At 36.8% G+C, this 25,464-nt stretch overlaps 1 protein-coding gene across 3 annotated transcripts in view; it reads right to left on the reverse strand.

Moving 5' to 3' along the window:
- Positions 1-25,464, reverse strand: part of EPHA6 (EPH receptor A6) — a 510,145-nt gene that overhangs the window by 465,683 nt on the left and 18,998 nt on the right. For 2 of the 3 annotated variants that reach the window (XM_054204526.1, XM_054204514.1), the window contains exon 1: positions 6,614-6,669. Coding sequence is in view for 1 of the 3 variants with exons in the window: in XM_054204504.1 (XP_054060479.1) it covers positions 6,614-6,678 (65 nt within the window). In the remaining 2 variants the exon portion in view is untranslated. Of the gene's footprint in view, positions 1-6,613; positions 6,679-25,464 lie in introns of those variants that run through there. The other variant, XM_054204504.1, reaches the window with a different exon arrangement.

Below are 25,464 nucleotides of genomic sequence, written 5' to 3' on the forward strand. Positions count from 1 at the left end.
TTACCTCTGTTAAATGTTCTGACAGCTAAATCCCTACCTTCTATTAAACATGTTATTAAAACCACAGCCTCTGTGACACCTCTGAAATCCTTGCTGGTGAGCTTTCATAGATGTAACTACATATCTTTATTGCAGTTGAACTGCTGTAATAGAGGGAAGAATTAAGACGTTTGGATGCATTTTTTCTCAAAAATGTCCTCAGTTCTCAGTTAAAACTTTGCTTCTTGCTACTTCTGCAACATCTTATCCACACAGCTGCAGTTTACTCTTCACATACTATTCAGAGTGTGCCCAACATCCTGGCCTGTATCAGGAACAGTAAGGTGAGCAGGACTAGGGAAGTGATCGTCCCCCTCTACTCGCCACTGGTGAGGCCCCACCTCAAATACTGTGTCCAATTTTGGGCTCCTCACTACAGGAGGGACATTGAGGTCCTGGAGCAGGTCCAAAGAAGGGCAACAAAGCTGGTGAAGGGTCTAGAGCATGAGGAGCAGCTGAGGGAACTGGAGTTGTTGAGCTTAGAGAAAAGGAGGCTGAGGGGAGACCTTATTGCTCTCTAGAACTACCTGAAAGGAGGTTGTAGCGAGGTGGGGGTCAGTCTCTTCTCCCAGGTAACAAGCGATAGGATGAGAGGAAACAGCCTCAAATTGCACCAGGAGAGGTTTAGATTGGATATTAGGAAAAATTTCTTGACTGAAAGTGTTGTCAAGCATTGGAACAGGCTGCCCAGGGTAGTGGTAGAGTCACCATCCCTGGAGTTATGCAAAAGACCTGTAGGTGTGGCACTTAAGGACATGGTTTAGTGGTGTTTTTGGCAGTGCCAGGTTAACAGTTGGACTTTAATTTTAATTATAATTACTGGGTCTGTCTGGGATAGAGTTAATGTTCTTCCTACTATTCCATATGGTGCTGTGTTTTTGAATTAGCTAAGGAGGAGCTAAAAAGTGAATTGTTGACTGATGCATATACTGTAAAACAATTATTTCAACAGAGAGGGTAAAATAATCAGCCTGGTAGGGAAAAAAAATCAGTACTTTGACAAGTTCAGTCTCAACAAGTTCACAACAGAAAAGAAACTCCTAAAACTGTATATTAGTGACAGTTATTAAAAATCTTAAAAGAAAGAAGATATTTAAAACAGAATTACTTCTGTGCATAAATCAATAGGAAAATTACCAATTGACAAGGAAGCTATTCAAATAACTGCGAGAACTGGGATTAAAATATTTTTATCACTCACACAGATGTCAAATAATTTAGAGGACTTCTAGTAGGCTCTTTACTGCTGAGGCTATACATTTTGTCTACTATGACAAGTCAAGGTAGCTTGTACCAGCCCCTTCCACATGTAAATAATTTCTCACGGCCTTGTGTTATGAGTCACCTGCCCTTCTTTTATGGTAATTTTAAAATGTTTTTGGAGTTCATGAAGTGGCTACATACAAGTTAAAATTTAGATTAACATTAGAAGCAGAATATTTTTTCATGATTATTTAATATAGAATGCTATATTCCAAATTACCAGTTGCAGAGCAGATTCAGCTCATGCAAAATAAGGTATTCATAGAGCTAAGTAGCAGTACTTACGGTAGAAGTTTCTCAGGAATAGACAGGCCCTTATGACAACAGTCTCCAAACCATAGCTCATTGGTAAACTTTGCTCACAAAATTGCCTTACATTGCTTAATGCAATGGGAAATAAATAATATTTTTTTTTTAAAGTTGCACTGAAGTCAGAAGGAAAAAACCCAACAACCAGAGTTGCTTACGGTACATTATTTTATTAGTATTACTGCTAATGAGTAAGCGAAGGTTGTGGACCACTAAATTTCAGTCAGGCTTTCAGGTTTTTTTCCTTTCCTCCCTAACTTTCAAAACCTTATTAACCACTTAAACTGTGCTTAATCCCCTAGAAAAATACTGCCCTTTTAACAGTTGCAGCACCGCAGGGTGCAGTGAGAAAACCTAAGAAAAATAATCCTGTCCCCATGGTCAGCAAACTGACTTCATCTGGAACCCTAGGTAATGGTTCACATGAACTCGACCGGCCTGCCCCCTAGCTCACATTCACATTCTCTTTTGATAACTATCAAGGGATTCCTTCCCACTTTTTGTACCAATCCAAAAAAAACTTGTTCTGCATTTTCAAGGTTATGGAGTGACGGTTTGTTGAGTAAAGATGTACTTTTATTCCATAGCATATGCTTTTTCATAAATCAATCGGTCATCTTGAACTGTAGCCCAAAGAACAGAGGAAGTATCAAATGTGTCCATTATCTAAGTAGGAATTTTAGACAGCCTGTCACTGAGAAGCTAAATTGGAACTCAATCAAAAAAAGCTGATTCTATTGACCTCAAAGATATTAATGTTTTACGCTGCATTTTTGTAGCTCTAAGCATTCCATATATTGCTTGTTCAAAATACAAGGAAAAAATCTGACAAACAAATAAAGAAAACACATTTGTAAGAAAAGCTATTGTATTCTCATACTTCAGGAAGGTTGCACAAATAACTGGGAAGAAAATGAAAAAATAAAATCACATATTATATTACCAAGGAATAGGTAACACAGTTGTGCATGACTCATCTCTGCAGCAAAATGATGGGATTGCACACAAATGCCACATACAAAACTACTGTGTTGTATCTTTACTTGTTTACATAGGCACCTCTAGAGGTGACCAGAACTGCTGAAAGCTTGCAAACATTATCTTATGAATCTACTATAAATAAAAAGTCTAGGAGGTGAAGGTTAAGGTTCTGCAAATTCCAAAAGATACCTCCTAAATTTTTCTCCTAGCCTGTTAGTTTAAAATCTCTGAGGCATACTCAATATTACCCAAATCCCAAGCATTAATATTTCAGCTGCTGTTTAATTTAATGGAAACATTCTTTGTGATTGAGTATGCCAGTAAATTAATGACTTCTGTTAACGCCACAGTCTAAAGAAAACCTATCATCCCACCCTCCTAACCTCAAAAATGTTAGTTAGAGCCATAACTATATGTCAATGACATTTTTCTTACATACATAAACACCACACACACGCTTATTTTTTTTTTGGGGGGGGGGAAGTTTGATTAAAGTAACATGTAGGATTTATGCAGTATCTGAACAAAAGTCTCTATGAAAAGCACAAACAAACCAAAACTTGTCACTCTCCTCCAGGAAAAGGGAAAATGCTGATATGCCCATCATGGGACAATTAAGGTTGTTATCTCTGCAGTGATAATCTCAAACACACCAATTCTCATGCCATATTCTGAATTATGTTAGGACAGGTAAGTAACTTGTATTAGATAGCACTGTGGACACAAAACAACATCTCTGATGTTTGTGCAAGATTAAAAAAGACAACAGTTTTACTGTTCTTTACTAATTCAGTAGGTATAATAGAAGTTATTAGCTGACCCCAAAAGCATTATTTTGCCTTACGTTTTAATAAGAACCAAGTAGTAATTAACATGAACATTGGCCTTTTGTTTCAGAGATTGTATACAAAAGTGACATGAAGAAGCATACAAATGTCACATTCTGTTAATTACATGAACACTTGTAAGCTCAATTTTCTTCTTACCTTTGTGTAAGGTACGGGATCCCAGAATAACTTAAATAGAAAGAGTTTAGAAATACATTCCAGTTTACATTTTAACTTTAATATCTTTAATATTTTACAAACCAAAGTAATGTAACTTTTCATGTTTTAATAGCTTTATGCAATTTTTCAGTATCTTCAAATATCTACACCAAAATGTACAAATCTACATTTGGTATATTTTGATGGAGTTTGTCAGAATGACGCTAACTCTGACAAATCAGCAAACATTGATTTTAATCAGCAGTTCTGCATAGATCTCAGTGAGTGAGAGAAGTAACTCCCATTTCATGTAAGTCATTTGTCTCCACTCTTTATTTTGGGTCTTTTGTTTGTTCCTTCTTTCTGCACGTTTCAGGGGTGCAGCAGCATTGCTATTCGGTCCTGCTGCTCATAGCAGACTTTCCTGGAACGTTGACCTAAGGCATTTTTCTTCACTCCACTGTAAGACATGGAGGACCTTTTTTGCCTGCATATCCAGCCATCTCCTGACATATGTGATCAATATCTTACAGTCTCTATCTCTACTGGAGAGAGTCCAGCGGAGGGCTACAAAGATGATCAAGGGTCTGGAGCACCTCTCTTATGAAGAAAGGCTGAGAGACCTGGGTCTGCTTAGCCTGGAGAAGAGAAGACTGAGAGGGGGTCTCATCGATGCTGACCAATACCTAAAGGGTGGGCGGGTGTCAAGAGGATGGGGCCAGACTCTTTTCAGTGGTGCCCAGTGACAGGACAAGGGGCAACAGGCACAGACTGAAACACGGGAAATCCCATCTCAACACGAGGAAAAACTTCTTTACTTTGAGACCACTGGCACAGGCTGCCCAGAGAGGTTGTGGAGTCTCCTTCTCTGGAGACATTCAAAACCCACCTGGACGTGTTCCTGTGCAACCTGCTCTAGGTGACCCTGCTCTGGAAGGGGGGGTGGACCAGATGATCTCCAGAGGTCCCTTCCAACACCTTCCACTCTGTGATTCTGTGATTCTTTCACACTTCTCCAAATAACGTATTCTCACATGTACAACTTCCCAAAAAGTTTGTTCAAAAACTTCTTTGTTGTGGTGCACACGAATCTTTAACCCATTTACAGCTTAGATTAATTCATCAACAGATTACACATATTCGCTTCCAGAGTTAACAGCACATGCACACTTCTCTTAACTACCTCTCCATAGTTAATTTATCCAGTTCCTCTCATTCTAGCCTCTTCTGCCTATTTTATGTCCCAGGAAGCCTTATTCTGTATGTTTTCCTTATGCTACAAACTGCTTTTCTCTTCTCTAATAATTGAATCCCAAGTACTGATTCAAATGTAAACTCAGTGTATTCTAGTAAGTGTGGCTAATTCTTAAAACACAGCAAAGGTCCCAAAACACCTGAAAACCTCAATATGCTGCAAAACTAATGTTAAGGGTATGTATGACCAACCAAAACAGATTATGTTATAACTATGTTTTAAATCAACTTTGAGTGCAGGTTTGTTTCTACTTGTATATTGTGATTATTGTTACTGGAGTAACTAAAGCTTTTAAGAATTTACAGAATAACAAATTGTATCTTCTGTGCATTCTAAATGCCAGCTTCCCTGTTCAAGACAACGGAGCTCATCACAAAGCTAAAGCAAAAATTCCTTGCTCTATTTTCTCATCATAGGGTATGACAGTATTTGCTTTGTCTGGGATTTTTGAAGGAAATAAAACTTTCAGAATTGTAACTCAGATTGCATGACACTGCATACAAAATGTAAAACACAGAAGTATCTGTAACAGACTGAAATTATGTCTAGGGATACAAAGAACTGGAAAACCCTGAAAAAGAGTAATCTATAAAGTTGAAAATAGGCTGAGATTAACAAATGTCACATTGCTTGAAATCCCCGAGGGCAGAGACACAGAAGGCATTTTATAAAAATGGATTATTAAGGTGCTGAGGATAGACAATTTCTGCTTCCTTCTGGAACAGATCACAAGAAATAAAATAGCTAAAAATGAAACAAGATTTTTCACTCAGAAAAGCAGTATTTTCTGAGCATATTTCAGAGAAGCAAGTAATGATATGCCTCATACACAAGAATTAAGAGATAGCGACAGCTAATATACAAATAAGTGATATATGATATGTACAGTGACATCAGAACTAGAAGGTGATACAATAGGTGTTCAATGCTCCAGTATACTGTATCTTAATTAAAAAGTGAAACTAAAAATGCCTCTGATATTCTGTTACATGCATTAGCTAGGTGGAAAGAGAAGATGGGTTTTGGAAGTGTAGCCACTGGCAAAGCACCGATGGTTGAACTTCAAAGAGTAAAAATGCTCCTCTTCCCCACACTCACCTTGCCACAGCATCTGCAAGTGTACCAGACAACCTCTAACACTCTGGGACCATGTACACAATGTCAAGTGCCTCCTGGTGATCTGTACTAACAGTACAGTGAACCCCTGTAAGATGTTAAACTGGCACAGCGAATTTCAATCTAGAATGGTCAGTGCAGGAAAAAACCCAAAACTATTTAAATATTGTCTCTAAATGTTTAAACTGTTTTAATGACATTACCATGTTTGTCATGTGTTTCTGGTTTAGCTAACCTGATACCATTTCACCAGATGCTAAAGTCCATGATAAACCTCACTTAAATCATTAAAGTTTTGTTTTAAGTTATAAAATCAAAAATGCAATCCTTTTATTTCACAAAAAATATAGTCATAACACATTCCTTCAGCACAGAAATTTTTAATATGGAACTTTATGATGTGTAACAGTTGGAATCAGATTTGAAGTAAGATAGATTCTTAACACTCAGGAAAGCAAGAGAAGGGCATAATAATGTGTACTCATGTCATTCTCGCATCTGTTATTCCTACTTACAACACAGGCTGCTCCAGTCCTGAGAAAAACGAAATCTTTCTGACAAGTCTACATTGCAAGAATATCCACCCAGGTATAATAGTCATTCACTTCCAGAGTGGCAGAATGCCAAAATCAAGACAGTAAAACCAAAACAGTGAGTGACTTACCCCATTTAAAGGAAATGTTTTCCATCCTAGTTCTCCAAGGGCAGCTGTAGTATCAAGTAACACAACTGAAAATGGAAAAAGAAATGGTATGTTTGCAGTATTGGTTGGATGAAACATATACAGCACAGTAAAGTACTAAACTGGTATGACTTGAACTACCCATATTAGCCAGGTATATCTGCTTAAAGCTACTGAAGCAATTAAAATGTTGGGAGTATGAATAAAAACAGAATCTAAACCTTTAGGCTTTCATGGTTTATATTTCATTATCAAATGTCTCAGAAGCCACAATTCACAAAAAACCCTACGTCTTTTGCAGAAATCATTGCCATGTCACAATACACTACCAATGCTTAACCATTAAAAGGTGCCTGACTAAGCATGCACATTTCTGCAATACCTTGCTTGGAAATCTAGAAAGTCTACACGTGGTCTTAAGCATTGAAGCAAACAAAATTAAAAAAAACAGGGTTTCAAAAGCAAGATTTTTTAAAAAAACAAATCGTAAACTTCCCAGAAATTAAGTTCTACGATGCACAAACTACATAATTCGGACAGAACACAGAAAGACTAACAACTTCAGAGCTGACATTTTAGCTGGAATATAAGAGTGCTGAGTGCCGCTACATACATTTTGCATTATTTCTGCCATATTCATTTTGTTTTTTTCATATATGATAGGATGTGCATTATTGTATATTACAAAATGTTTCTGCATTATTTTAATGTTAAATTACATTGGCTTACTTCTTCTTTTCCTTTCACTAATAATGCAAAAATTATACAGAACACAGCTCATAGTGATAAGGAAGCTGACTGTAAACTAAATATTTAGTACATGAGACATCGTACCTACATGAACTACTGCCCTCTAATGGAATTGTTTAATCCGACCCTCTAATTTAAGAAATGTAAATTAGGATTTAAACATAAAATTAAGCATTATATAGGTAATTTATTTTAATCATGAGTCAGTGTGTTTTGAATGCTCGGTTCCTCCTTACAGCTTGAAAATTACAGTTCTTCCTTGGGTGATTAAATGATGGAGAAAAATGAAGTTAGCAGTTTGGAACATGACACCACTATCCATACATTTAGGGTTTTTATGCTATTGCACGCTATCTTCCACCTCTTATCTATCCGATCAATGTACAGCTATCTATAATGTGTTTCTATAAAGCACTACATCATCATAAGCCGGGTCATATTTTTTTGCCTTATGGAAAAGGAACATTGGCATGGAAACTGTGTGAACTCGCCAGCTTATTAGAGGAAACTTGACCTAGCATCTTACTTTGTGTTTTGTTTTAGTGACAATTAGAGCTCTTCTATATTTGAATGTATGTTGACTTTTAACCTGAAACTGAAATAGTCTTATCAGCAAATTTACAGTCAGGTAACAAGCTCAACAATAACCAAATAAAAGTTTAATGATTTATTTGAAGAAAGTAATGACATTTTTAAAAGGATATTCAATAAAGGGAAGTATTCTGCTCTCCACTGCTTCACCACTTCACCAGCTTATGAAACTTTGTGAATAACTTGAAGATAAACATTTTTTTTTTACAAGCTCTATTTTACTTCCAAAAAATGGAATCTCTAACCCCACTGATACTACTGCTGTCTTGCTTACAAAGCTGTGATTTAGCTGTATTTTCTACTTCGTAGAATACTTTTCTAGCGAGCATCTTCTACTTGCATCAGGCCACCATGCTCTTGTTGAAGAGTCAGAAAAGTGTCTTCCCATTTGGCATGTGATGCAGCAGCTTCCTATGTGAAGTTTTAATGTACCGGGGACCTGTCACCTCCAAAAAAATTAAGCCACTGGGTTTAGACATTTTCTTTTCATAGACAAGACCAAATGCTCAGCTGGCTTCTAAGAATATTCCCGTTCACTTAGGAGTTTGTTTCGTTCTCTCCATCTCTCCCTCCTTCCTCTCTCCACCCAGCAAATATGGACTATTTAGCAATAGACTTGGTTTTCAGATGAATTTATATCTTGCTACTTATCAAGTGATATTCTAATTATATTTTAATTCTTTAATACAGAATTAAAAATCAAATTAAAACCACTATATGTTACTGCTAAACCTAAAGATTTGCAGGGAGATATTAACTGTTTCTACAAACAGCACTGGGGCTGAAAGTGCCATTTCAGTTTTACAATTTTTGTGGTAGCAGGACCACAATTTAATAAACATCATCCAGGTATTCAAAACTAATACTTCCAAGGAACAAGCCCCAAAATATAGGAAGGAAAATTAATTCGTTTCTTCACCGGAGCCTAAATTAATTAATTCCTTGCCTGAATTAATCAAGTGCTACTTGAAAGCTCAAAGCTATACATTAAAAAAATTAAAAACTAGAGTAAATTCATCACTGAAAGTATGCTAAGTTTAAATTTAGTTGAACCATGATCTAGTACTATTTCTTGTACACATTTACCAAGTGATACCCATCAAATAACTGAGTTTTGTTAAAATACATTTTTTGATACATTTTACATATCAAGCATCTCGTATGCTCACCTATATCCACCGAATCTGTTAGAATCTCAAACTGGAGAATTCAAACAACCAAACAAGTACTAACCAGAATTTGAATGTTGCCACCTTCTGAGTCAGAAATTAAAATCATAAAAATTGAGATTGCCTTTCCAACAGTACTTGTATTACAAGACGTAAAATAATTATCAATCAGAAAATAAGCAAATACTGGCAGATCAAGTAAATGTTACATTTATGGCAAAGAAATACAAACCCCAGTAAAGTGGTGAAATCAACAGGACTGGCTACACAAATGAGGACATGGATAAAGCAAAAAATCCTCACACGCTTCAGTGATTTGGAGATATCTACATGATAGACTTCAGTGTGGGACAGAGATACCCAAGCTATCTTCAAACGAGGTAATTAAGAAGCAGTCTATCCCCAGCAGCACAGACCTGATGGCAGACAAATTGCACTGCCAAGAAGCTTCCAACTCGTAGCTCCTTGGCAGAAAACTCACTCTGCTAAAAAAATCCAGACTAAGAGGAATGTCCGCATGTATACATCGGAATTACATAGAGGAATGAATGCTTCTCTTCTGACTGCAGAACAGTGAAAGTTTCTAAAGAACTGTAAATTCATATGCAAAGGGAATAAAAAGAGTTAGTGGACACTAGATGTATGATGCTTAAAATGAGAGAAAATTCTCTGAAAAGTTAACGGAACCAGGAAGCTATATTTAGTGATCCCTGTCCCTATGTTTACTTATTTATACTCCTTTATATGCCATAAAAAGTCCCATTCCTCTTACATAAGACTTCATGCTAAGTGGCCATTATGGACAAGTCATTAACTGCCAGGATAAGCAAAAGTGTGTGTCTGGAACTACTGCAGTTAATATTTATGAAAAAAAAGCTATAAATAAATTGGTTGCAACTAAGCAATGTTATTGACTTTTCTGACATCCAACCTCCCCTTGTTGCAGCCAGTTTTTGAAGGCGACGTAGAGTGTAAAACTTGCAGAGTAAACAAGAATGAAAGAGTGTAGGTCTGCCATTACAAAGTCATGCTACAATTCAAAATTAACTCAAAAATTCTTTTAAAAAAATCTCTTTGGTCAAAAAGAGCTTAGATTTAGCACTTGCATGTCCTTCCTTAAATAACTGAGATAGGGATATTGTCACTTGCTCAACAATAATATACAGACTTAAACATACATCTTGAACTATTGTTTTAGTTAACTTTAAATTCTAAGTATTTAAATTTAAAAGTATTTAGCTTTGGTTTCCAGTACATACTTTAATAGATATTACATTATTATAACTCATTATGCCTTATTGAGCTCCAGTTTCCTTTTTTTTTCGACATATCTTACACTGCTATTATTAGACTTTACAATTGAAATTAATCTTTTCAGAGGTTTTGCCTGGTCCTGAGGGAGCGGTTTTATTTAAAATTATGATGAGCAGAGCTCTGAGGACTGACAGCATGGAATTTTAATTCTAATTCCAAAATACTGTTCTGAAGATGAACTCTACAATCTTGCCTGTACAACCAAGGAAAAAGCCTTCCAAACATTCGTTTCACCAGTTTCTTTTCTCCTCTTCTCTCTTTACACATCTCCAGACAGTCTGACCTAACGGTTTTAAATGAATAAAGGATTTCGGCCAATTTACTTCATGGAATCATAGTCCGACATCAGAATAGGCCATCAAATCACCCAGCTGAACTTCCCGCTCATTGTGGACTAATACTTTTCACTGTTACTTCTCTAGTGGCTAAGCCAAAGATTTGCAAGGAAAATAGAATGACAAACAGACATTAATTTCTTAAGACAACACTAGTGACCCAGGGAGCTGCAGAAAAATACCAATGTGGAAAAAAACCAAGAAAAAATACTGAGACTAAGAAGTCGTCAACTTGGCAAGATGCAGATCAGCTCACTGCGACACATTCCCCCCGCAGTGACAACTGCTGGGCCGGTAGAGACTCGCCAGGTGCCTGCACTGCGAACAGGGAGCGTTTGCTGCTCAGCCTGGCAGCATGTTCACCCTAGTTGTCTGCTCTGTGGCTTCCCCCACAACCACACGCCACGCACTCAGAGCTACGGATGTCCTGTGGTGTCTCTCTGCTGCACTGGGTAAAAGATGCCCAAGTAAAAGATAGAAAGTTTCAGTAGATTGCAGAAGGGTAGGCAGTCATTACAGATGATACCCAGAAACAGGCAAAACTGGCACAATTTTTTTTTTTCTCTGGGAACTTACTTATTGACTGCAATCAGTTTATATTTATAAGACAAACACACTGAGCTTCTAAAGTCCCTCACTTCCAGCCCCCAAGAGAGTTGTTGCCCTTTTCTGAAATGTCTGCACTTTTTTTCAGGTTTTATGGTCTTTTCCATTTTTAAAAATAGTATCACCTGCAGTATTCTGAAATCATTCCTTCTAACAATGTACATTAAGACAAAGAACCCTGCCTATTTTTATATCCTGTTTATATATCCAAGGTCACATTAGCCTATTTTTTACTGCAGCATTGCACTGATAGGCAGTTATCTATCAAGATCACTGTCCCTTACATCATTATTTTTCAGTTTGGGTTGCATTTTTGTTCTTGAATGTACAAAGATCAATTTGTTTACATAAAAAAAGTTTTACTTTTAAGGGCTGACTTTTACTAAGTGATAAAGGCTATTCCCTGTCTGCTCAACTCATTACTTACTACTCTTTCATCAGCTATTGATTTTATATTTATTTCCACAGTACTAATGAAAAATGTTGACCAGTTAGAATTTTGAATGTTGTATAAGGAATATCTCAGATTCTGTGATTTAACAGTACTGAAAAAGTACTTATGTGCAGTTTTTAAAAATCTGTTTACTAAAAAATTCGGTAAGTTTTTACTGTCAGAACACTTTGTGATATTTTGTCATACTTTACAAAATCTAAACATATTACCTCTATGGCTTATCTGCTTGAGGAAGACAGAAAGAAGAGGGAGATATGCAATATGCAAGTTACCTTTGGCAACTAACATGTAATCGACTGGGGAAAATTATTTAAATGCTTGGGGTTTTTGACCAGGCCTGTTTTCCATAAAACAAATGAACTGACATTCATTATATACATATCAATTGAATCCTTTTCCAGCATTTCCATTATTTTTCATGCAACAGCTATCTGGTTTAGGCAAGATTAACGAGCTGCACTAATAAAGGATGAGGAGCACCTGTCTAGATAGCAATTCTGATGGGAAAGTATATAGGAGTCATAGCAAATCATATAGTAAACAAAGTATCGACAACACTGTTTGACTGAGATAAACAGGATTATAGCCAGCAAAATATAGAGAGTAATCCTTCCCTTCTCTTCAGCATTTGTAAGCCTTCAGCAGCAGTGCTGTGTCTAGTTTTCAGTGCCCTTCTTCAAAAAATACCTGGACCAGTTGCAAAGACGCCACAGGAGAGCAATGGGAATGATGAGATCTCTAGAAAGGCTTTGCTCTGGAGGGTCCAAACGCACTGCAGTCATTTACCTTGCAGGTTAAACTAGAAGGATTACCCACTAACAATCTTCTAGTATGTAAAAGGCTGTTTAAGGCAGAAGAGAATAATCTGTTCTCTATGTTAACGGCCAAAAAGGAAGAAGGGATTTAAATTACAGTAAAAAGAGTTTTGTATTAGACTTCAGGAAAATTCTTACTACCCCTACAGTTGTAAAGAAGAGGGATAGTTGTGACTAATCGGGAAACTGGGGAATCTCCACTATAGGAGGCTTTTAAGACACCTTCAACACTGTCAGACCTGGTCTCTACATAATCTCATGTTGCCTTGGGGCAGAGGGGGGGAGCTAAATGACTTCTCGAATCCTCTCCAATGCTGTGATTTTTATAAAAATCTAGTTACCTGGTTAATGGTGCTTCCCTTTTCTTTTCAAACCAGTACTCTAACACCTACGCTCTTCCAATATTCTTGAATTCCCTGAGTCCCCAAACTCATTAAATTTACCATCAGTAGCCCAGAGATCTCCTCAGCCAATTCTTTCAGGACTCTTGGAAGAGAACTACTTACACCAGATGGGGAGTACTTCATATTCTTCACGTTATGTGCATAAATTACTGATCTCTAATTTTCTCAATTCTGAACACCTTATTTTCTGCATCTTTCTAAAAATAGTTCAATACCATTCACACAAACATTTTTATTCATAATACAATAGAGAAATTCCCATTATCCTGAGTGTTGTGAGACTTGGGCTTTTACCAAACACACTTAGCTTCTATTTTCAATTTTCTACACTTCATATATTCTAACCTATATTAATTTCCACATGTATCATCTCTTTTCCATTAATTATTACAAGTGTTTATATTTCTAGTTTCTGCTTTCATGTTTCCTCTAATGTAAGGTGACCTGATAACCAAAACTGGCCTTTTTTTATTGATCAATGATTTCCCAGTCAAGAATTTTAAAATGAAATTTCCAATTTCACCTTTTTCATTTTCACATTTGCACACTCACACAAACACGTGATTAGAATTCTCCTCTAATGAACAAGAACTGGTCAGAATATTTTTTCATCTCATTCATAATAAATTCACCTTCTCAGTCCTAAGAACTTGGCAATATTATTAGACTGGGTGCAATGTTTTTTATGTTGGAAAACTGCCTGTCTTTAACTTGGTGGTGTTTTACTTCCAGTTACATGAGGTCTCCAGTGAGCATCTTCAAAAACTAATTCCCCCACGGCACCATTTTTCTTTCCATATATTTCATACAGATGCTTAAAGAATAACTTACCCTATTCTCTAATTTGATTCAGTTACCGGTTTCAGTCTCACTGTTCCCTACTACTGCCTAGACAGATGCAATTTCAAATACTGCGGCTCTGAGCTAACAAGTTAAAAACAAACACTGGTTCTTTTGCATAAAACACCACACTATCCACCTTTTTTTATTTAACCTTTTTTTCCTAGAGAACCTTATTACCTATTTTTTAGCAAGATTATTCTAAAAATGAAATTAAAATTTATGCTTTTTGCTATATCATTTTATGATTTCCTACACTTTCATAGCGCTCCTGCAATTTCAGAGCGAATATAATTATCCTTTCCTTACCTTACACGCTAACACGCACGTTCTCCTGAGAGTGGAAGGCTCCTGTAATTCTACTGCTCCATCTCTCACCAGAATGTAAACCAACATTTTCACACCAAAAGCTTCAGTTTCACATTATCCTTTTCTACATTGCCTTTCTTCCATTCTCACTTGAGAAATCAACGTGAATCCCTTTATTCTCCTGTTGTATTATTATTAGCATTACCAACCATTGCAGACCCCTCAGTTACATCAGAGTAACCTCACTGGATTAAGTATTAAATAGAAAAAAAGCAAGATGAAGCTCTGATTTATTCTCCTCTTGTGCTTTTTTGGTGGAAGACTTTATTGAATTTGGATTACGGAATGCATATTTTTATTCAACTGTACCATGTAAATAAGCAAGATAAGCAAACCAAATGCTGTACTTCGTTCTTGCTACCTCAAATCATAAGACACCACACAGAGAGATCTAATTTATGTAATTTTTTAAAATGAAAGAGTAATTCTTGTACCTACTGAGAGAACTAATGGAGGCAGAGGCAATTGATTCTAGCTGTATCCTCAGTACCATTATTCCATATACTGTCAAACCCCTAAAGCTAGTGAAATGGAAGTGGCAACTAATGGAACCTCGGAATGATACGGTATTTCATTTGAACAATTAAGTGGATAAGACATACTGAAGACCAGAGCTGATTATCATACTCATTACATATCACTTTTGCAAGCTTACATGTTTCTGTTTGCAGCTCATTTGCAAAATATTTATTTTTTCAACTCCATATACTTTTCAGTATTCGGATTTTATGTAGGTAGAAGGAAGAAATAAGCCACTTGCTTCACAAAGCATTCAGATTTTTATATTCGTTATTAATGCTATGTAATTGATCCCTGATTGTATCATCACATTACTTTAGAACAACACGTCATGAACATCATATATAATTATATCTGTGGAAAAGGGAGTTACACAAACATCCACTCAACTTACATTTGAATGAACAAGAACGCAATTTTACAATTATTTCCAAAACACAAGGCATGTAGCCATGGTAGGATGAAAAAACCCCTCAGATTCTAAACAAATAATCTAATGTGTGTTTCAGCATCTCCAAAGTCCCCATAAAAAAAAAGTTAAATATAAATTAAATCCAACAATATTTGAAATTCTACACGTAGGCCTAATTCATTTTATGACTTCTACATCACCAAGGGATTAAGGTATTTGTCTTTTACCAGCATCTACTAAGACTTTGTAAATGGTCCACTTCATGCCTAAATTTTCTTTATCTAGAAATGACTGTTGAAATTATCACTGTAAATTTTGCAGATGTTCACAAAAGTCTGCCCTTCCGGAGAAAGCCTCTGGCGCTCATATTCAGAGAACAGTAGATGCCAGTCCTAATGCGTTATTTCAATAATAAAAAAAACGTAATTAGAACATGTAGTCAGCTAGTTGCCTATTGCATTTACTGTGGTTTATTTCTAGTATTGTTAACACCTGCCTTTCTGAAAGCAGGACAGTGGATTTAAAAAAAGTGACAAGTCTGTGGCTACAGGCTGTCAAGCTTTAAGTTAAGTTTAGGGTTTAAAGCATCCAAACACAACCATTTCTTAATTTAAAAAGAGCATTTTTACTTTCTTCCTAATGCCACTTTATTGTAAAATAAGCAATTGCAATACCTCAAACACCTACCAAAATGCTCTGATAAGCAATTATTATCATTTACAATTTATAACCCGTACACAGCCCATTGAACATACCTGTATCTTGTCACACCTCTACTTTATATGACAAGATTGATACTTACAATTTCTTTAATTTTAAGATCACGAAGTATTTGAACAAATTTAAATATCTATTTTATAAAGTTGGAGCTTAAAACATAGTAAGACAAAAAAACCTGAAATGCACAGACTTATTTTCAGGAAACAAGAATCCTCTCACTCAACAGAAGTAATAGTAAAATTTTATGTTCTGGTTTTCCCCATTATTTTTGTAGCCTGCTTTTAATAATAGCATTAATAATAGCATTAAAATTACTTAGAATAGTGCTACAATATTTCTTAACAAAAAACTAACAAAAAAAGAACAAACAAAAAATAGGAACTGATTAATTCTGAAAATTGGTCAATTATGCCTAGATGCTCTTGTTTAAATGAAGGGTTTTTTCTTTTTAGACATCGTGTAACAAGCAGAGTCCACTCCTGAAGTAGTCTCAGTACAATTAAAAGAGAGCCTATTTGGCCAACTGTTAGCCTTTACAATTATTTAAGTCAAGGTATGAAATCTTGGTAGCAGCTTTCTGTACAAAGCATCTTGTGAAACTTATTTCTCTGTTGTACAAAAAAGAATAATCAGATGAATGAAGGAAAAAGAAATGACCTTTACTGCTGTTTTACAACAGAACTGAGAAAAGACTCCCTGCATGACAACCTACAACAGGAGCTCCTTGTTCTGGAGTGTAACTTGAGATTCATAATACCTCCATTCCGGTGCAACCGTCCATGCTATAATGGTTTTTCTGCACGTGCATGTATGACCGCTCTGATGGTGAACGTCTCTCTGAAGCAACTTATGAAAGACAGAAGTCTTTAAACGGTTATTCTGCTAGGATAACACGTTGACTTTTTTTCAACATCGAAGTGCTGCCTTACCAAGCAACTTTAATCCCTGTTCATAATACAGACAAATATTCCAATGAAAGAGGAAAAATTAAACAATTTATCAGTCACAAACACGTAATACCAGTCAGTAAAAGATATGGACTTTCCCAGTAAGGCAAGTTCCATGTTTCATTTCACAAATACCAAACGGAGCCTTGGGAATCAACCTGCTACATTCAGTGGCACCAAATGAACCAAGCATGGAGAAAACCTATCTGTCAGTGCAGAAATACATGTCATTTTCTGCACCGAAATCTTTCTGGGATAATAGTTACAATCCCAAATTGTACACAGTTAGATCTTAACTATGTATTCTGCTGCTTAGCGGGTTGTTTTGCCCTAAGACAACTTTAAACATTATGTATTTTGAGTTCTAACATAAGTGCTTGCTTCTCCAATGCTTATTCACAAGCACAAGAAAAAACAAAATTACTGAGGTAAAAAGAAAGCATATTCACATTTAAAAGAAATGGGTTTACCTCAGAAACAGATAAACCCCAAGATTTCCTCAGGTAACTGTGGAATGGATAATGAACAGGTAATATCCTACGTCTCCTAGCCTATAACACAGATTTTTCCCCAAGAGCAGTGTCAAAGTGATTTCAAAGTGATTTATTTGAACACTGCACTTCTAAACTGGGGAGTAAGGCAGAAGGAGGTTCTCAAATCCACACATCAGCCAGAAGGGATGAGTTCCTACATTTGTGATGCATCAGAAGGGGCTGAGCACTGCGATGTCAGCCCTACAGGACAGGTGGTGAACACAGAACTGAGGAATAAGTTCCAGTAGGTAGAAGCAGACTGCTGTACTTTAATGGACTCCTCACAAAGAATGAGATGGGAAAAAAGGGGGTTTAGGTACCAGGGAAACAGTGTGTTCTTAACCATTGCCTCAGCTTTCATTTCCAAGATACTCCTTTTCAGCAGGGATTCCTGTTAAAATGAAGTGAGATAAATTAATGCTGTTCACAGGTCCAGAAGATAACACCAGAGCTGGTTTATGTCACATCGGTGTATTATTTTCCTAAGCTTTTGATTTCACGTGTGAGATAATTGGAGGTCAAGAGCTAACCCTGTTAAAAATAGGAGTTGCAAAATTATGATAGAAGCCCGGGTGCCCTATGAAATAATTTTCATTCTGACTTGAAAAAGCTAATTGATATTCAATTCACCATCATGTTCATGTCAACAGTAGATTATTGGGCAGATTTTTCTAAATGAACATGAATACCTGACAGTTTTGTCAGCTCTGTTTATTAACCTGAGTATATCTTCATTAGGGAAATTAGAAACAAGTAAAATCCAGACAAATGAATTTATCTTTCCTTGCACTGGTAAAGTACAAATGACTTGTGTGTTGAAGCCAATTCTATTAGTCTGGGACTTGGTTTGTGGAGTCATGATGCTAGATTTAATATTGTCCACTTTGCTGTTAACCTTTCCTGTTCTGCATTCTTACAAGGATTTGCTTTTACGTCTTTTACTATACTATTTTTTGAGTGGTGATAAAATTAACACGATGTTTACGTAACAACAATCCATGAGTGAAAAAAACATACAAAACCTTCTAGAAAAGTATAATAACACCTTCACACAACTGTCAGTCAGACTAATTACAAAGTTAATAATTCAATAACTATTGTTCCTATTCTCTGCATTTCTTAGGATGCCCTTTTCAAGGGCGGTAGAAACTTCCCACAGGAGTTCATGGGGATAATCAAACCCACCCCGGGCACCCACTCTTTCTTGCACTGCACTGAACTAAAGACCTAGCCTCTCTAGTAGTGAAGTATGAAATGGTATTGCAAGGGTTTGTTGCCTTTGCCCCATGCATAACTGGGAAGGTTGGTAAGAGGTGCATTCAACCAGAATCAACACAGACCTTTTACACAACAGTCTCTTTAAGGAAAGAAGTTTTGAAGAGGACAGCCGATAAAGTGACAAATGGGGACTGGGAAGACAGATGGCCACTGCTTACTCAAGTAGTTACTTAATAACCATAATGAAAAATTAGCTGTTTGGTGACTCTGAGGAACAGAATAGACAGATGTTAGGCTGAAGCAACTAAAAAGAGTTCATGCTTGACTGGCAGCACGGCCCCGTGAAGAGCTGTTCGAGAATCTCTAGCTCAAGAACTGAGGCAAAAGACCAGTTCAGGCTTTTTGGCAGGGCCCTTGAGGGTGCATGTTCTTGCCGGTGCAGTCAGAGCTGCAGAGCATGCTGCTTCAGACAGGCTGAGAGCATGAATCAGGAGCCTGAAACTCTGACATACTGGCAAATCAGACGTGAGAACAATAGTCGGGGCAGCTCCAGGCATGAAACACATGAAACATGAAACTTCAGCAGTGGCATAGACGCGTCTGCTGAAGCCAAAGACTCTTTACTACTCTATCTTCTGCTACTGCTGTAGTTCAGTGTAACTTAACTCTAGGCAGCTAAGAGTTTACCTACGCTCAGTCCATATTTTTACATCATAAAATGAAACAGGGTCATTCCTATTTTGTAGGTAGAAAAGCTACAATACAGAAAGCAAAGAGTTCATATAGCCTATAAATGGCAGATCTTGACTACCCTGCCTTCCCAAGCTAACGATAATGCTAACAATGTCTGCATGAAGTGGTACACAGGGTGGAAAAGCATAGCTGTTCAATCCTCATCTGTTGCATTGTTGCAGGCTGAACAACCGCCCAGAATTTATCCACAAGTCACATAAATAAGCCTCGGTAAGTGACAGGACATTATTATTATTGTTATCCATTACAGAACTACGCCAAAGCCATATAAGCAGGATGAAGTTAGTATTTCATACTGAAATAAAAGGACATGCTTCCTAATCTCCCTAATGACCTAAGAAAACAAGTGACATACAAAGGATAGGGGAGGGCTATCAAGCCTACATTTGTAATTTTTCTGCTTGTTAAAGGTGATTTGGTTAGTAATGATTTTAGCTGTCAGCAGTTAAGGCAAGTCATCAGTAGAGCCACAAGCTGTGGGCATATCAGAGCTGAAGCAGTCATGACTCTCAAAGGTGTCAACGCTCTCAAGCAAAATGATCAGTTTTTCTCCTTTGCTTCCTGAAGTTGCATCTCATATGCTTGGTAAGTTATCTACTTTAGAAGTGAAATATTTAATATAGTTGGCCTTACTACTGTAGTCTGAAAGTGACCATCATATACAGAAAAAAGAGTTTAGCAGAACTCATATAAAAAAACCTTCTAGAAAGGAACACAAAGGTGACTCAGAAAACAAGGTTAACATTTGGCTATATTAAATGTTTTCTTTTTTTAATGAAGAGCCTTAAAAATATACCAAAGTAAATGCAACTTATTAGAAAGAAGAGTTGTTCCACTCATGACAAATATTCCCAGAGATATCATAGGTTTATGTTCATGATGATAAAATGCTTCTTATCTCCTTTGATTAAATATCAACACAGCCAGTCAGTTTAATGTTTTTCAGCTTTGCAATTCTCTCTTTCACTAAGTCAGTCTGTCACTTTTTCCACTAGCTCTTCATTTATAATTTATGGTGTCAAGCACCAAGCTTTCACAGCACGAACATTTTACAGGTGCTAGGTCAGGCTGTCAAGCTAAAGTACATGCTAATAATTGGGAGCTTTGAAAATCTTGGTCTCTTTACCTACAGTGGAACATCAGCGTGAAAGCTCAATTGTTTTTACAAAATAATCAGGTTTGCAATACTTTAAATGTTATCAACAAATAAATATACAACATCCTGTCATTTACTTGACAGGAAATAAGTTTTGACTATCTAACCAAAGATCAAATTGCTTTAAAAGATTGGACAGCATGGAGTACTCACCTCTACTATATACAGACTTTGAGCTTTGAATGATATACTTTTAATGCACATACATGGAGATTAAAATTTCAAAGATAACTGAAGAGCATAAAATAGATTTGAGAATGCCATCATTCATGTAGTAAACTGTTATGCCTGGTCTGTTGACTAACTGGTCTCATATTCAATAGTATATAGTCATCCTCTTTTTTTCTTTTGTGACTACGTGACAACCTAATTGGAGAAAATAAACTTTTTTTTCTGATTTCACATCAAGAAGAGAAAGTAAAAGCACTGCTTTTCAATATTATTTTAGTATTTTTTTTCAAATTTTCTAGAGTGCAAGAGGTGATTTGGATATGATGCAGGGAACCTTTTTCAATATCTGTTCCTAGTTTGCAGCTCTTTAAACACCAGCAGAAGAAAAAAAATATGCTGGAACCTAAAAGCATAGTAATAATACTTTTTAAAAAATAATTAAACAAAAAAACTTCCTGCTAAAATAGCGTAAAGCAAAACCAATCACTTCTAATATGACTGGAAATAGTCTTTTTGGTAACAAAGGATTGTCATACATAACACACATGAAGGTGGAAAGCATTTGTGAGACTTCCACCAATACGAAATGAACGTGTCTTGGGCACACTGTTTTGGCAGGTACAGCACTGCATCACTGCTGCTGGAAATGCAGTAACACTCGGTGACTTACTTAGTTCAAAGCACCGCTTCAAAGGGCTACTTGAGACTTAAGTGCCTGTTATACAACCCAGTGATGCAAGGGGAATGTCACTGAGGATCACTGGAGCGCTGCCAAGGGAGTTTGAAGGCACTGCCAAATACAGACTATATAATACTACATCCACACTGTTACTGCAAAACATGGGAATCTTTATATTTGAATGATTACTGCAAAGGTATTGTTTGAATTAAAATTTGCTTTATATCATTTTTCTACAAAACTTTTTTTTCCTCTTTTGCCATACTGTCTGAAATATTTGAGCCCAGAAAATGTGAGAAGGGGACAAACAGCACCACGACTGTGGAGGTGAATTACTTTATTAAAGGAAAAATAAGGAATAATTTAAAAATTATTCTTTGCTTCTATCTGAAGACTACAATATAGTGAAAATGCTCAATTTGTCTGGGAAGGATATCCAGTATGTCACAGATTCATAGAACTATAGAATGGTTCGGGTTGGAAGGGACTGCTACAGATCATCTAGTCCAACCTGCTGCCATGGGCAGGGACACCTCCCACTAGACCAGGTTGCTCAAAGCCCCATCCAACCTGACCTTGAACGCTGCCAGGGATGGGGAATCCACAGCTTCTCTGGGCAACCTGTTCCAGTGCCTCACCACCCTCACAGTAAAGAATTTCTTCCTTATATACAGTCTAAATCTACCCTCTTTCAATTTAAACCATTGCCCTTTCTCCTGTCTCTATAGGCCCTGGTAAAAAGTCTTTGTCTGCCTTTCTTACAAGCTCCCTTTATATATTGAAAGGCCTCAATATGGTCTCCCCAGAGCCTTCTCTTCTCCAGGCTGAACAACCCCAACTCTCTCAGCCTGTCTTCATAGGAGTGGTGCTCCAGCCCTCTGATCATCTTTGTGGCCCTCCTCTGGACTCATTCCAGCAGGTCCATGTCCTTCTTCTTCTGGCAGTCCCAGAGCTGGACACAGTACTCCAGGTGGGGTCTCACCAGAGGGAGTAGAAGGGCAGAATCACCTCCCTTGACCTGTTGGCCATGCTTCTTTTGATGCAGCCGAAGATACGCTTGGCTTTCTGGGCTGCAAGCCCACATTGCTGGCTCAAGTACAATTTTTCATTCCACAGCACCCCCAAGTCCTTCTCAGCAGGGCTGCTCTCAATCCCACCTGTATTGATATTGGGAATTGCCCCAAGCCAGGTGCAGGACCTTGCACTTGGCATTGTGAAATTTCATGAGGTTCACACCTATCTACATATCTAAGTATCCAGTATATATGTATCTATGATCTAGCGTGAAATCACTTTTACCAACACAACAAAGACCAACCCTGAAAAATTACTACTGGCCCCGTACTTCTTCCCAAGAAAGTCTGTTATACATAAGTACTTTGAAAAACATATGAAGAATGCACTTTATGTTCCTCCTTTAGGAAATCTGTAGCTCGTACAGGCTCTTTTAAAACCCCAACGTATGCAGTTCCATAGAACCTTTCATTTTCACTTTTCATTGAAGATTTTACCAGATGTAATTAAAGCACAGAGATAACTGGGTTGCAGAGCGACCTACAAGAAATATCAACACAAGTTTTTAAGTTCTGCCAATGAAACCTTCCAAAACTGCATGTTTTGCTATTCTAGTTTCCTTTAAAAGAAATACACTATAGCATGGTTAGAGAGCAGAGAGTGTATTGAGTGGGTTGAGTAGAGCAGTAAGACAAGGAATTTTGAACAACCATAATGTGAATTGACAAAGCTAAAAGGAAATGCAGTCTTATGGAGGTAATGGTAGAGCTTCAGAGGGGCCAAAGATGGATTGAAGATTTGGAGGGAGGGAGAAACGGCTAGCCTGAAGACAAATGTTTATATGGGAAAACTTGGTGGAATGAAAGAAAGAAAATGTGTTACACTGAACAGCAAAAAAATTCACCACGTAAGACAGAACTGGGGTTGTAGGAAAATATGGAGACTGTTACAGAGTCAGGAAAGATATTGAAAAGTAATAATGGATAGATGGGCTGTATGGGAAGATGATGAATGTTAAAAAGTTAAAAAAAAATGAGTGTTAAAAAGAAACATGTTTACTATTCTTCGCACATCAGGAATGATGTGCAAGTTGGAAAGGGGAGGCAGCTAACAGGTTTTGCACATATTTGCTTTCATTAAGACAACTTGTCATCAGAATTGTATCTAGAATCCAAAGTATATCATCAGTAACTGATTTGTCTAAAATTCTAAATCACAGTCTTTCAAAATGTGGCAATTTATATGACATATTAAAACTAAGACAACTGAAGCTGTCTTCTCTTCTCATTTCAGACTGCATGATAGAAGCCTGCCTGCAAGAAACGAGGTTTCATTTTCAGTAATGATAGAGTTATTCTGAAGTAAACAGTATCCTCAACAGAGTTAGCATACATTAAATTAAGACTGTTGAATCCAAGAACAGTTTCGGGCCAAACTTCTTTTTTTTTACTTACATGTATTTTTTCTCTATCTATAAAAAGGATTAGTGAGATTATAATGAGAATTAAATAAGGAGTGAGATAATCGTTGTTAAAAGGAAATATTTTAGGATGAAATTAAGCATACAATTACATCCCCAGTTTAAAAAGCAACAATAAAAGGCGACAATAAATATGTATTCAATTTTAGATATTACACGTATTTCATAAACCCACATTGATCTAAGGCCTCTCTTCTTACAAGACCTAGTTACTGCCATAGCTGAGCAATTTGAAATACTGTGCTTGCTACTCTTGCTTTCCCACCTGCTCAAAATCATTCTCACACTACGAATATAATACTATCTCATTGTGGGTTTCTCTACCCTCTACATGAATGCAATCAATTATTGTTTAACGTTGTTTCCCAACAACAATAATGAATGCCTCGATCAGAAGCTCAGTGTGCTTTTTTGACTGTCCACAGTCCCTTCATTTCCAGTGCTTGCTCTCAATCAGAACGAGTGATTTAAATCTCATACTTAATTTAAAACAGATGAAGGGGGAATTTAAGATGTTTCATTCGTGTAAATGCCAAATTTATAACAATGAATACTATCTTTTATATTGCTATACAGCTTAATTTATTTCATCTAAGAGCAATAAAACAGAGTAAGTACTGAGCGATCCTAATAGCCAAGCAGAACAAAATTATGGAAGAAAAAGCTGACATCTGAATTATAATGCATTAAGGTAAAATTACAGCTGAATTTGAGGATTATTTCATTCAATTTGACTTAGAGAATGCAGTACTTTTTCAGCCTTATTTTAGCATTATACAAACTGAAATGTGTTTTGAATCTACAAAAATTATGAAATACGAGTTGTGTTTTATAGTTAAGATATCATTAAATTACTATTTGTGTGGCAACACCATATTGGTAGTGAATGTTCTAGCTTACCGTGTACATTTTGTTGTACAAATGTCAGAAATAAATCTGGATTAGGAAACTGAAACAAGTTGTAAAAGTTTTTAGCTGCTTTAAATAGAGAGCAAAAGAGGTGAGGAAGTACATAAAAGGTATGCTTTTGAGACAGACAAATTTGTAGTGCACTTCCTCAAAGGTCAGTCATGGCACTGATAGTATTTAAGTAATGTCAATGGCCCAAGTGGGTTTGTTCTATGAGATTTTTTCATGGGAAAGTTGGGAAGCATTGTCAACACAACTGAAGGCTGGAACACTGTGTAGGTGGCTATGGGAAGAGAAGGAATGATTCTTCATATATGCCATAATAAAGGGAGGACATCAAATACAAATCATAAGACAATCCAAAGGGAGCTAAGGAGAATTTCTTTTACGAAGTGAGAGCCGAACAGATGTGCACATATCAGGTGATGATAAGCCAACCACAGATCAATCAAATGATGCAGGAACGGAGGAGACAAATGTCATCACAGAAATTATCAAGTATTTCTAATAAAAATACTTCTGTTGCACTAAGTACTAGCAAAACCTCACCAGCAAAACTGCATATGGTTCTGGCCACCTTTGTTCAGTAAAGAATGGATTAAAACAGCATGAAGAACAGGCAAAGGCAACTGTAACTGTCATACTGATCAGCTGTCTCTTGAACGAGAGATGAAA

The sequence above is a fragment of the Rissa tridactyla genome, chromosome 1, assembly GCF_028500815.1.
Source record: "Rissa tridactyla isolate bRisTri1 chromosome 1, bRisTri1.patW.cur.20221130, whole genome shotgun sequence".
Lineage (NCBI taxonomy): Eukaryota > Metazoa > Chordata > Aves > Charadriiformes > Laridae > Rissa > Rissa tridactyla.